Source organism: Pelobates fuscus, chromosome 11 (genome assembly GCF_036172605.1).
Source record: "Pelobates fuscus isolate aPelFus1 chromosome 11, aPelFus1.pri, whole genome shotgun sequence".
NCBI classification, from domain to species: Eukaryota; Metazoa; Chordata; class Amphibia; order Anura; family Pelobatidae; genus Pelobates; species Pelobates fuscus.
This window is the reverse complement of record NC_086327.1, coordinates 10,124,300-10,137,651: the sequence shown is the minus strand read 5'-3', so window position 1 is coordinate 10,137,651 and position 13,352 is coordinate 10,124,300. Positions and strand designations below refer to the sequence as shown.

At 41.9% G+C, this 13,352-nt stretch overlaps 2 protein-coding genes across 3 annotated transcripts in view; one reads left to right on the top strand and one right to left on the bottom strand.

Annotated features, from left to right (window-relative positions):
• The window catches only part of LOC134577876 (chloride channel protein ClC-Kb-like), a 30,211-nt gene extending 20,231 nt beyond the window's left edge, over positions 1–9,980 (top strand). Inside the window, exons 11-20 of the mRNA XM_063436789.1 lie at positions 468–552; positions 900–1,073; positions 1,801–1,870; positions 3,420–3,530; positions 3,887–4,100; positions 4,218–4,351; positions 5,396–5,493; positions 8,936–9,019; positions 9,342–9,428; positions 9,739–9,980. Of these exons, the coding sequence (XP_063292859.1) occupies positions 468–552; positions 900–1,073; positions 1,801–1,870; positions 3,420–3,530; positions 3,887–4,100; positions 4,218–4,351; positions 5,396–5,493; positions 8,936–9,019; positions 9,342–9,428; positions 9,739–9,777 (1,096 nt within the window). The 3' untranslated portion in view covers positions 9,778–9,980. The remainder of the gene's footprint in view (positions 1–467; positions 553–899; positions 1,074–1,800; positions 1,871–3,419; positions 3,531–3,886; positions 4,101–4,217; positions 4,352–5,395; positions 5,494–8,935; positions 9,020–9,341; positions 9,429–9,738) is intronic.
• Positions 9,981–10,299: 319 nt separating this feature from the next.
• Positions 10,300–13,352, bottom strand: part of FAM131C (family with sequence similarity 131 member C) — a 58,943-nt gene continuing 55,890 nt past the window's right edge. For both annotated transcript variants that reach the window (XM_063436787.1, XM_063436788.1), the window contains exon 6: positions 10,300–12,394. In XM_063436787.1, coding sequence (XP_063292857.1) covers positions 12,039–12,394 — 356 coding nt within the window. In that variant the 3' untranslated portion in view covers positions 10,300–12,038. The remainder of the gene's footprint in view (positions 12,395–13,352) is intronic.

The window sequence follows — 13,352 nt, the reverse complement described above, 5'->3', positions numbered from 1 at the left end:
ATTGTAATAAAGGGAGCTTCAGTCAGTCATCATTCTGTGACCCGGGTATTAAACATCGCATTGAAAGTCTCTTGGGACTTATTACTGACCGACAGTCCATGTTACAGAGACAGGATTTCTGTATAAATCTTCATGGAACGTTATTGTGACTTCTAAAGACCCTCTTGTACAGTCAGCCCACAGCTCCCTACCACGGACTCTTATCCAGGACGACGACCAGCAGAGGAATGTGGTGGCCCAGTAACCTAGCATTATCAACTGGGCATCAGTTCCACCTAAGGATTAACAATCTACTAATGGCGGCCATGACCTTAGGCTGTGGATGCATGTGACGCCTGATATTACGGGGCTCTAGATTACAGGATATTGTCATATACATGAAATCCAATATACAATATATTTAGTGATATAATTGCCCATGATGAGTTGTCATGCACTAAATATTGTTTATTTACCTCTCTGTTTAGTAAACCTGTGTATTCAGCTCTGGTGGCACTTCTGATGGCATCTATCACGTTCCCAGAGAGCCTGGGTCAATTTCTGGCTTCACGGGTAAGACCGCAAGAACCTTGCTCTGCTTTTCCACAAACGGTTAAAATCCTTTTTATTGAAATTGTTAGTTTTTAAGCCTTGGTATTGTATTTTGCTGCACATCTTTGGAAACCGATATTATAAATGTCACTGTGTTACCCTATATTTAGAAATGGTACTTGCCATCTGGAGGTGGGATAATTAGAATTCTGCTTGATAGTGCTGCACATTATCTATAGCTGATAGAAGTGGGATCAGTAGATTAAGGAATTAAAACTGCAGATTAAGAAGAGACCTGTGAGGTTTTTCACACCAGGAATGTCTTATTTACTGAATTCCTTCCTCACTTTTTGTTCACCCCTTGTCAGCTTTCCATGAAAGAACTTCTCACCTCACTCTTCGATAATCGGACATGGTGGACACTTTCCCAGAATGCCTCACTGGAGAGACCAGCAGAAGTGGATCCCAACAACCTGTGGCTGGAATGGGCAAATCCTCAGTTTACCATTTTTGGCACATTGCTCTTCTTTATTATCATGAAGGTAAGTACTGAATCCTCGAGGGTTAGTGTTCTCCTGAATCCAGGCTCCTGGTCTCCATTTATCATTTATAACATGGTAATAAAACCTTTACCAGTAACTCAATAAGCTGATTTCTCTTCCATCGTTTGGCTTTTTTGGGCTCAAAAGTACAAATGATCTACAGCAAGGTACATAACCATTTGTGTACGGGGTAATTCGAGGACGTACAATTAAAGGTATGTAGTTTGATAAGGACCAAAGTCGGTTGAGGTGTGCCGAAACCGACGAGAGGTCAGGCCTGAAATAGAGGGCCCACCTGGTACATTGATGTAAATAATAAAGGGTGAGGTGGGAGGGGAACTTCGAAACGGCGACGATAGGTGAGCTGGGATTACTGGGGGTTTAAATAGGAAAATAACCCCTCCCACAACTTCAGGCATTTTGCCTTCCATATATCATTCTATATGAATCACAATGCTTTAACACAGGGAAAGCCAAAATGCCCAAACTACCTGTGTCTAAGCAGGTAACCTTCAGACTAGCCCCAGAGCACCGATGTTGTGGACCCACCAAGATGCCGTAATATTCTGCTTACTAGGTGATCTCTGCTGGAATGCACTATCATTGTTTGTGGGTAAATAAAGTTCATCCCTGCTATCACCCCCACTAACTTGGACTGAACGGAACTTAACAGAGATGGTACTTCAACCTACTGCTAGCTAAATTGATCATTTTCCATTTTTACCAGTTCTGGATGTTTATCTTGGCCACCACCCTGCCCATGCCAGCTGGGTATTTCATGCCAGTCTTTGTCTTTGGTGAGTATTCCTCTATGTAGACCCTGCTAGCCTTGATAGATCCTCCCACCTATTTTTGGATGGAATCTATTTCCTATTTTGCATACAATCTACATTCAGTACTGACTTCCCTTCTAGTTCTCTGCGTTCTACAATCCTCAATCTTTACCTCCTCAACATTCTGCAATGTTCCATTCTATCTTCACCCCAACCAACCTTCTACATCCACTCTACCCTGGACACTATTTCCATGAATTTCCAATAATTGTTTGCTCTCTGCTTCCCACACCAACATAGATTCAGCTTCCTCTTTCCTAACAATCCTTCTTTAATGGCATCACCTAAGATCCTCTGTATATCAGTAACTTCTTCTGCAACACCATTTAGCAGGTCTACTGTAACTGCATGCCAGTGGGTTCTCTACTGTTCTGTAATGGCATTCCCATGATGTAATAGCACTCCTTCACATTCCCGTGCTGTCATAGCATTTATTCACATTCTCGTACTGTCATAGCATTCCTTCACATTCCTGTGCTGTAATAGCATTCATTCACATTCCTGTGCTGTAATAGCATTCATTCAGATTCCTGTGCTGTAATAGCATTCATTCACATTCCCGTGCTGTAATAGCATTCATTCACTTTCTTGTGCTGTCATACCATTCATTCACATTCCCGTATTGTAATAGCATTCATTCACATTCCTGTGCTGTCATAGCATTCATTCATATTCCCGTGCTGTAAAAGCATTCATTCACTTTCCTGTGCTGTAATAGCATTTATTCACTTTCTTGTGCTCTCATACCACTCATTCACATCCCCATATTGTAATAGCATTCATTCACATTCCCGTACTGTCATAGCATTCATTCACATTACTGTGCTGTCATAACATTCATTCACTTTCCTGTGCTGTAATAGCATCCATTCACTTTCTCGTGCTGTCATACCATTCATTCACATTCCCGTACTGTCATAGCATTCATTCACATCCTCGTACATAGCATTCATTCACATTCCTGTGCTGTCATAGCATTCATTCACATTCCTGTGCTGTCCTAGCATTCATTCACATTCCTGTGCTGTCATAGCATTCATTCATATTCCCGTGCTGTCATAGCATTCATTCACATTCCTGTGCTGTCATAGCATTCATTCACTTTCCTGTGCTGTAATAGCATCCATTCACTTTCTCGTGCTGTCATATCATTCATTCACATTCCCGTACTGTCATAGCATTCATTCAAATCCCCGTACATAGCATTCATTCACATTCCTGTGCTGTCACAGCATTCATTAACATTCCTGTGCTGTCATAGCATTCATTCATATTCCCTTGCTGTAATAGCATTCATTCACATTCCTGTGCTGTCATAGTATTATGTCAGATCCTCTCCTTTAATATAATTCCTCCTACAATTCCAATCCAACATCATTAGTATAGGTTTTTTTCCTGTAACAGCTTCATTCCACATTCTCTCCAGTAATAAAATTCCTATTCTCTCGACAGCATCATTTTATCACTCATGTCTTTTGCTTCCTGTATTATCTCCCAATCACTCTGTCCACAGGTGCTGCAATTGGACGGCTAGTGGGGGAAACTGTATCCTACATATTTCCAAACGGCATAAACTCAGATGGTGTCATTAACCCCATCATACCTGGAGGTTACGCGCTGGCAGGTGAGGAGCAATTCTATCTACATGTTTGTATTGAGATTCCATTGAAGACATTCATCGATTCTGGCCACAAGTCGGATAACATTATCTTTTAGATATAAACACCAGATTGTAGCGTGGCCTAAATATGCACTCTGTTGGTATTTTGGTCACAACGGGCAGCCATCAAAGAGAATAAGCTGCCAATTATAATTTAGGAAATGTTAGAATTCACTCAGGTTTGCTATCGCAATTTATTATCAATTCAAATAGTAATTAATCAGGTCTAACCTTATGCACCGATGGGCCATATTGGTAATGTAACCAAAAAATGTATTTGGAAAAGCCGGCTCAGCTCACTGTCTATTGTCTGTTTTTAGGAGCGGCTGCTTATTCTGGGTCCGTTACACATTCACTCTCGACTGCGCTTCTTGCATTTGAAGCCACTGGTCAGATCGCACACATCCTTCCAGTGATTCTCGCAGTGCTGGTCGCCAACGCCATCACCCAGAAGTTCCAACCATCATTCTATGATGGCACCATCATTGTGAAGAAACTACCCTACTTGCCGAGGATACGCAGCCGGCAAATAAAGTGAGGGTCAACTAGCCAAAGGCTATTACATGGGAAGAAATCCAGCCACAAGATGGGGGGGGGGGGGAAGCTGGGGAACTCTAAATCTATTCTTAATATCATTCTCTTTGCTTTTAGCTCCTACAAGGTGAACACTGAGACGTTTATGAACACAGATGTCAAGGTCCTATCCACAGAGGCCAGCTTTGATGATGTCCTCACGGTAATGACTTCATCTGAAGATTTGGAATTCCCTGTGGTGGAGAATACAGGTAAAGAGTCTTTCATATTAAAGGTTAACAGCTCGGGATGTACCATTGGCTGCCTCTACCTTGCGCTATAATTTGTTTAAATGCTGGGAATCATCGTCTGGGCCAGTACAGGTCTATCAGCACACAATCCACGCCAGGCAGATGGTCACAGTGAGACTCGGACACTGCAGTGCGAAGATGGGATATATGATTCATATTTGGAAAATTAATTCCAATTTGGAGATAATTTTTTTGGGATATATTTAAATTGATAGATTTTTGCGCAATACCTAAAACATACTACTTCCCAGCATGCATCTGGAACCCTGTTCCTTGTTGGCTGGTGGCCCATGTTGTATTATTTTAAATCTGCGCAACTAGGGCAAAACTCTGGGAAAGAGACTTTTATTTTCCATAAAATAATATTTGGGGGATTGGTTGGCCAAAATCTAATATTAAAGGGCTATTAGAAGCACTCAGACTATTGCGTCTCAAGTGCTGTTTTTGTAAAATTTTACAGGTTTTTTTGATACAGCAATGTTTCCATTGCAGAATTAAACACCCCCCTGGTAGCTGTCTTACTGACCGCCTCTTACCCTGTGAGAACCAAGTCAGAATCAGTTCTATATCAAATCTCATTGGAAGCATTTGATTGGCGCATCACAGCGCACATGCGCACTAGCTAGCGAAGCACTGGATTGGCTGAGATCATCAATCTTGATGATCACAGCTTTGGAGGAGGAGTTTATCGAGGGCTGAAAAGTAAGTAATACTCACATTCCAAACACTCACAGTTAGGAGGTGGTACCTAAACAGGTAGGAGGACACTATAGAGTTAGGGATACATGCTTATATACCTAAACCTGTAGTGTTCCTTTAATGCAACATAAGAATGTAAATGTAATTAATTTCAAACTTCAGGTAAAATAACTTTTTTTTTTTTTAAATATCCAGATGAATTTCAGATCATTTCATAATATTACAAGGCAGGGTCTAAGGTGGGAAAAACATTTCTTAAACTATTGTCTAATTACCGGTACCCACTCGCTCATCTGCCCTTCACAGAGTCGCTCATTCTGGTGGGAAAGGTAATGAGATCACAGTTGAGACGATTTCTGGAGACTCACGAATCCCAGCAGCACCTACAGATGAGTGACAGTAAGGTAGGTAAACGTGTTCTTCATATTCACTGACTAGTTAATATTGGATCCAAATGCAGAAATTAGCCCAAGAGCTATTACGGCCTAATTTCGGCAGTTTGGTTATGGGTACTCCTCAGTAGCAAATGAACCCCCGAGTGATAGCAGACAGCCCCTTCATTAGTTGGGGCCTCTCTGAACAATTAATGTACAGATTCAGAGATAAAGGGTTAGATCCCAATATCAGAGATAACCCTAACTCTATAACTGAATACAAGTTTTCCTATTGAATTCTACAGGACATACGCAATTTAAAAATGAAATCTAATCTTATAGTAGATTCACGTCCTGAACGTTCAGTCAATAAACCACATTCTCTTTGTGTCCCGATCGTATCATCTTATTCCGGGTGTATTTAATCGGAATTTGAAGCATCTAGAGCTTTTCCAACTGAATAGAATGAAAGTATTCACATTCATGTTGGGTGCAATGAAGTTTTTGTTGTTCTCGTACAATAACAAACCTATCGCCACAAACATAATGGTTAGACAGGGCACGGTGCACAGAATATCCTCAATACAGGAAAAAATCCTTCCTGCTTACCATGCAGCAATTACTCTATACTTCTAGCCCCGCCCCCACCGCATGCTATGCCCCGCTACACACTAAGCCCCGCCTCCGCCGCAATGTTTTTTTTTTATCCCGGGTGGAGACTAATGAAATCCTCCACCTGGGTAGCCGGCAATGTGTGAGCTGTGTCGGCTGCAGGGCACCCTCTGCTCCATGGCGCCAAGTGTGGCCACACAGTTCGCATACCCCTAAGGCCGTCCCTGAGCGGGATGACATCCAATCAGAGATTGCAGGACCACGGGGGGCAGATCAGGGGAGTAGAGATATATCTGGGTGTCGTTGGCATACAGATGGTAGCAAAATCCAAAGGAGTTAATGAGTTTGCCAAGAGAGGCAGTATAAAGAGAGAACAGAAGGGGACCAAGATGAGATCTGTGGGGGCTCCAACTGAGACAGGGTGAGAGGAGAAGGTGTCCTTACAAAAGGAGACACTGAACGAAAGATGGGAGAGATAGGAGGAGAACCACAAGAGGACCGTGTCATAGAGGCCGAGGGATTGAAGAGTTTGGAGAAGGAGGACATGATCAACAGTGTCAAAGGAAGCAGAGAGGTCAAGAAGAATTAGTATGGAGTACTGGCTTTTGGATTTAGCTGTGATTAGGTCATTTGTAATTTTAATAAGAGCAGTCTCAGTAGAGTGGAGAGGGCGAAAGCCAAATTACGAGTAAAGTCATACGAGTAAAGACAAGTCTTTCTAGAAGCTTTGAAGAAAAAGGAAGCGGGAATATAGGAAGATATTTGGAAGGTCTAGGGATTGCTTTTTTAGGATGGGTACGACAGTGACATGCTTATGGGGAGCAGGGACAACACCAGATGAAAGAGAGCAGTTTAGGATGTGTGTTAAGGATGGTACATGAAAAGGGGAGAGAGATCTGATAAGGTGGGAAGGTACTGGATCAAGCGGACAGGTGGTGGCACGTGAGGAGAGGAGAAGCGAAGCCACCTCCTGTTCTGTAGCTGGGGAGAAGGCCTGTAGGGTAGGGAAGGTATGGTCCATGTGTAGTTGCAAGAGGGAGGAGCAAAGGGGGGTACTAGTTCAGCTGTAAATGCTGAGAATGCGGGGAACGGGCTAGCAGGGGTTATGCCAGCACTCTGAGCCATCTCTGCTGTTCAGGAGATGTCAATTTATATAACCAAGTATGCGGATTGTGTGGGGGAGAGCCCGGTTATTGTCAAACCAATGGTAGACAGACTGAGCTGCAATAATACAATAAGCTGTAATAATATAATGAGCTGTAATAATGCAATAAACTGTAATAATATAATGTAATGAGCTGTAATAATGCTATAAGCTGTAATAATATGATGATCTATAATAATGCAATAAGCTGTAATGATATGATGAGCTGTAATAATACAATAAACTGTAATAATATAATGAGCTGTAATAATGCAATAAGCTGTAATAATATGATGATCTATAATAATGCTATACGCTGTATGTAACAGACCCTCTGTCTAGGATATGTAATCTGTGAACAGCCATTCATTTGAACCATTCATTTTAAATTGCATGAGCCCTCTGTTATGTTATGGGCCATTCGAATTACAAATCTTCTACCGAACGACCGACCGATCACCCAGAAGAAGAGTGTGGCACTTATTAACGTCCCTGACTCGTGTAACACCTCTAAAAACCGCAAACACTTCATCATTCTAATTGCTATACAGGGTGGTCGGCGTTCGTCTGCACGAACACATTTTGTTTAGTTGAACGCACTCAGCGGTGTTTGGTCGTCGAACGCGTGGAACGATTTTCGGCTACCATTTCCACGAGCACCGCTGAAACTTCTACCTTCCGTGCGTTCGGCTAAACTCATGTGAACAGAGCGCTATTTCTAGTTAATTAACTCTCGAATGAGCCGCATTTTAAGGACAGTAAGCACGAACCGATCCATTCATGCAATTTGAACTTTATTTGAAAGGAAAGATAGACCGACCGCACAGCCTGAATCTGTGGAACTGTTTTGGGTATGCAAACAGACGTGCGGTCGGTCAAAAGAGGCTTTCACCTATCTCCCGAACCCCTGAACCGATCCATGTGATTTTTCAACTATGTTTGTCCCCTAGTTATGCTAATTATAAAATATACGTTTTATTAATATCAGGTGTATAATCGTGAAGTTATAAAAATGTATAAAAAGTATGATTTTTAGCTTGGAGATAATTGAGTTGATACAGTAATTAACTCGATTATCTCCCAAGCAGAGGGGAGGAATTCACTGTACTAAGTGGGAGTATTATCTAGGTGCCTGTATGTGATTGGTTGTATCGTTTGCAGTTTCAGTGCCCCACAAGGTCCACATGGGTGGTAACCTTTTGGGGAAATGTGTATAAAAGCAGCAATAAAGCCTCAGTGCACTCAGATCTTCTTCACCCTCAATCTAGAGTTTTGTCTCTTATTGGGGGTAACTGATATACAGCTATCACACTAGCTCTTGTAAGAGCTTCTTCACTTGGATGACTACTGGATGCTGAGAATACCCCTCTCTCATCGGGAGAAGGACACCCTCCAGCGGTAGAAACCCCTCTACTCACCAGGGTAACCGCTACACTGTAAAATTATAATAAACTATAATAATACAATAAGCTGTAATTATATAATGATCTGTAATAATATAATGATCTATAATAATGCTATAAGCTGTAATAATATAATGAGCTGCAATAATACAATACGCTGTAATAATATAATGAGCTGCAATAATACAATGAGCTGTAATAACACAATGATTTATAATAATACACTGACCAGTGGTAGTTATTTTGCTTAGATTGTCTATTTAGCTTTATAGGTAAAGATACCACTAATGTACCAATAACAATATCCCCCCAGATAACATGCCAGGGGACCCTCAGGGATGGATGTTCTATCGAACCCGTTACCTTCCAGTTATCCACCTGGACGTCTTTGCATGAAGTAAGTAAGGGACTCTCCAATTTGGGTATAAAGGTTCTGGATTCTGACATGGAGATAGTAATGGTTCTGGGTTCTAACATGCAGATATAATGGTTCTGGGTTCTGACATACAGTTATAATGGTTCTGGGATCAGGCATGGAGATATGAAGGTTCTGGGTTCTGACCTGAAGATATGATGGTTCTGGGTTCTGACATAGAGGTGTAATGGTTCTGGGTTCTGGAGGTGCAATGGTTCTGGGTTCTGGAGGTGTAATGGTTCAGAAGGTGTAATGGTTCCCTGGATCCTGCTGATGTACGTTGTCTCTTTTCTCCGTATCTCAGGCGCATCATCTGTTTGAGTTGCTGAGTCTCCAACACGTGTTTGTCACCAAATTTGGCAAGATTGTAGGAAGTGTTACCAGGAACGAGGTATAATTCACTAGTGATGCCAATTACTCATAGCTCGTTAATTAATTCAAATTGTTTCTTCAAACAGCAGCACTGCACAAACCCTGAAGGGACAGTCTCACTTACCATGATGCTTCACCAGCGTAGGTCTCTCATTGCCGTACTGGGAAGAGCTAGGTTCTATATGACATTGATATTAATTAAAGCCGTCTCGTAGTGTAAGATCCATTTTTGTAGTAGAACAGAAGCTATTATTTTTGGGTCTGTTTGTTCAGTGAACCCGTGTATGAACACAGCATGGACGATTAACGCAGGACTCTTTGTCTTCCAGCTCAGGAAAGCCATTGAAGATCTTGCAAACCCAAAATGAAACACACTAGATGTCTGAACCTCTGGAGAGGAAACACTTATTACCCAAATATCACGCATTCCTGAGGCCAACGTCGGGTCAGACCCCAGCAGGGGTTCATATAAAGAGCAATTCTGGAGTGCTGAAAGTGGAGTGGTTACCATGGAAACTAATGGAATGTTCCCGCTAATGGCTCCACTATTAAAACCCAGAACTGGCTTTTATACCGACTCCGGAATGTTATTACTTCATTACGTTCAAAAGACTAAACAATCAGGGAGGACGACAGAGTTCAGACTGAGCGTATCGAGTTGACATTTTATATTATATGAAAATATCTTTTTATTTTTACAATCTCTCCTCAGGATGTTTGATAAGTGTATGTACACTGGCTTTATGCTAATTCCTACCACTCGACCACCGGATTCGCCATATTACTGTAAACACTATGAGGGTTTTATTTACTAAAAGTGAGAATTCTGAGTGAATTTCAAATTTAACGTCAAAATAGCCTGGCTGTAAAAAGTCAGCTATGCTTTCAGCTCGGCTGCTGTGGTGTTACATTTGAAATTTGCTTTGAATTTACTTTCAATTCTCACTTTAGTGTATATAACCCTGTCCATTTTACTCTGTTTTTAGAATTCTTATTTTGAATAATTAAATAGATTGCACAGCATGTCGCCTGCCTCTACAAATGTAATTCCTACAATAGCCACTGGATGTCACTAGAGCACCATGTATGAAAGTGTGATTTGGCTTCATAGCACTTGCTTTATTAGGGGGTTGAAATATATGAAACATGGCTGCCTAACAGGGCAATGAAATCTCTCTCAGTTTGTGACACTGTTTTATTAGAGTCATAGAAATATCAGCAGCTTTTACCTGTGGCTGGTGAGCTATTCAATCAGATTCCAGTGAAGAGGACAATGTTTACCCTTTTTTTTTCATAAGACAATGACAGAAATGGTTCCAGCTGTATATTTAGAGCTACACACGGTGCCCACTAATCCACATTGCTCATAGACAACATACAAAAAATATATATATATATATCACCTATACATAGCTACGCTCCCACTGACAACTCTTCTAATGAAAAATTCGGGGTACCACAAGCATTGGAGAACTTGAGCTAATATTCTCTTGGACGGCCACTTTTGAGATGAGAATGTTGACATCTCATGCCCATAGGGTGCCACTGTTATAACAACAACTTTGGATACCAGTTATTTGAAAAATTAAAGACATTAAGGGGTACCTCTTGTAAAAAGAATTTTGGGGTTTCACACTCTCAAAACGCCACCATTGCAGATAGAATTTGGGGTATTATCGTCCCGGAGTGACACTTTTACAAAGAGAATGTTGGGTACCACAGTCTTGGAGTGCGACTCGTGCAATGGGAATTTGGGGTACCAGACTCTGTTTTCTTTTTTTTTTTAGAATTTTTGGTACCAGATTATTTGGGAGTATCGCTTCAGATTCAGATTGCCGTTTCCCTAAATAAACTTCTACCATTAAATCCTAACTCCCTGAATTGTCCTTGTTACATTAGAATCTAATATTCTATAATATTAAGCCTTCAGTATTGCTGGAGTACAAGCGGAAATCCACATGGATATTAGCGTACCGGACATGACACACGACAGCCAACACTCACTAAAAGGCATTACAGAAAAGGCGCAAATACAGACGTCCTCAGGCACCCCAAACCGTATCTCACCCATACACACATCAGCAAAAATGTCCCATACAATAAGGCTGCGGCTTTTTCTGAAGACACGTACTGCCATTTCCATCCAAGTAACAGCTGATTTCAAGTAAATCTGAAAAAAAAGGTACAACAGATAATAACTATATTGCAGAATCTATGGGTACATCCTCAGCCGGAGTCACTGAAATATCTTCCTTTGCGAGTTGGATCTTGCCCTCAATGCCTCGCTACTCCAGCTGGTTGGAAGTGATTGTCCTAGTGGCGGTATCAAGGTGAATCTATTTCCAGTTATTGCCAACCCACGGGCAGTAAACGTCACGACTGCCCTGTTTCCTGTACAATACATTCTTCGTGCTTAGTAAAATCATGTCATCTCTGTGAGCTTGAATCTAATAAATTGTTCATTCACAGACAATACATAGCAGCAGGCTGTTTGGTGCCGCTGGTGGAGACCAGAGATCGCTGTGTCTTGGCATATCACCATCTTAGTAAGTAAGGTGATCGACTTGACCCAATGCGTAAGGTGGCCTCTTCATACGTAGGTGTCCCATGGGCATTGTCTACAAGCCACCTAGTTATAAAACACCTCATCTTCGGATTGGGAGCTACTGTCTACGTAGTGCAGTGAGTTGTTGAGTCGTGGTTTGCAGGATTCAGGAGCGATGTCTCCTTCACCTGCCGCTGGTATTTTGGCATTATCCGAACTGCTACTCCTGGCTGCGTTAAACAGCGGGCAATGAAAAACCGACTGCATTGGCCGCACCTCGGAAACATCCCATGCCTCTGCGGGGCGCAGCTGCTGAGGTGCTACAGCCAAGGATATAGCTGATGAGTGAGACAAGCCGGGAAGACTCCCACCAAGATCGGAGCCACAGGCACCATGAGCGTAACTCAGCAGCCGCCCCTGGAGGTAGAGGCTCTCCAGATCTGCAAGGTAAACACAAAATAGACATTTACAATTTCTGGGGGTCAATAGACATTTAGAAGCATGCATCCCTGGATTCCTATGTTTCCAGATTGGCTGGTTTGGAGTAAAAATTAAACTTCACTGAATTCTCCATAGGGCTGCTGACTGCACTTATTATTGTGGAGAATCAATTAGTAATTTGCTAAATAGCCAAACCCAATTCTCCAGCTTTGCTGTCTTCCTGTTCAGCTATATAAGTCTAACATTTCCCGTTCTCTGGTCCCCGATTCCCAGGGAACTTAGGAACCCAGAATGTAAGGGGAAGATTATTTCACATTATATATAGAGCGCCAACATACTCCGCAGTGACGTACAAGGTACTTATCATTGTAAAGCATGCACATTGCTCAAAAAAATATCTGAACTAACTGGAAGATTTAAGATACATTCACCAATGCAATTCTCCATTAAAGCACCAGAACAGGATCAAAGGGACTCTATAGGTACTATGAACCATTTCATCTCATTGAAGTGGTTATAGTTTCTGGAGTCCCCTGGCAGTGTCCCTCCAGTCGGTGTTAATCCATTTTCAAACCGTTTAACAGGAAATAAAGCTCCCTGGCCACCTACAGCCCCGCCCCCACTGTAGGTGTGGCTAAGGCAGAGATAACACACTTCCTTCTAGCTATACCGGTTCATACCAGCAATGAGTGCTGTGATAGGTGGTCAGCTGACACTCTCAGCTTTTGTTTCCTTTTTAGCTCAAGCAGCACAGAGGCCGCTGGGGACTCTAATTTAAACACCATAAACACTTCAATGAATTAAGTAGATATGGTGCTTTCAATCCAAGCTGGAAAAAGATGCAGCACTGATTTCCTTTACAATCTGATCCTGAGACAAAAGGTCTTTGGGGATCTGAGTGTAATGAGACTTGAAAAATCTACGGTCCTTTAGGGGTTAATTATCCAACATTACTGA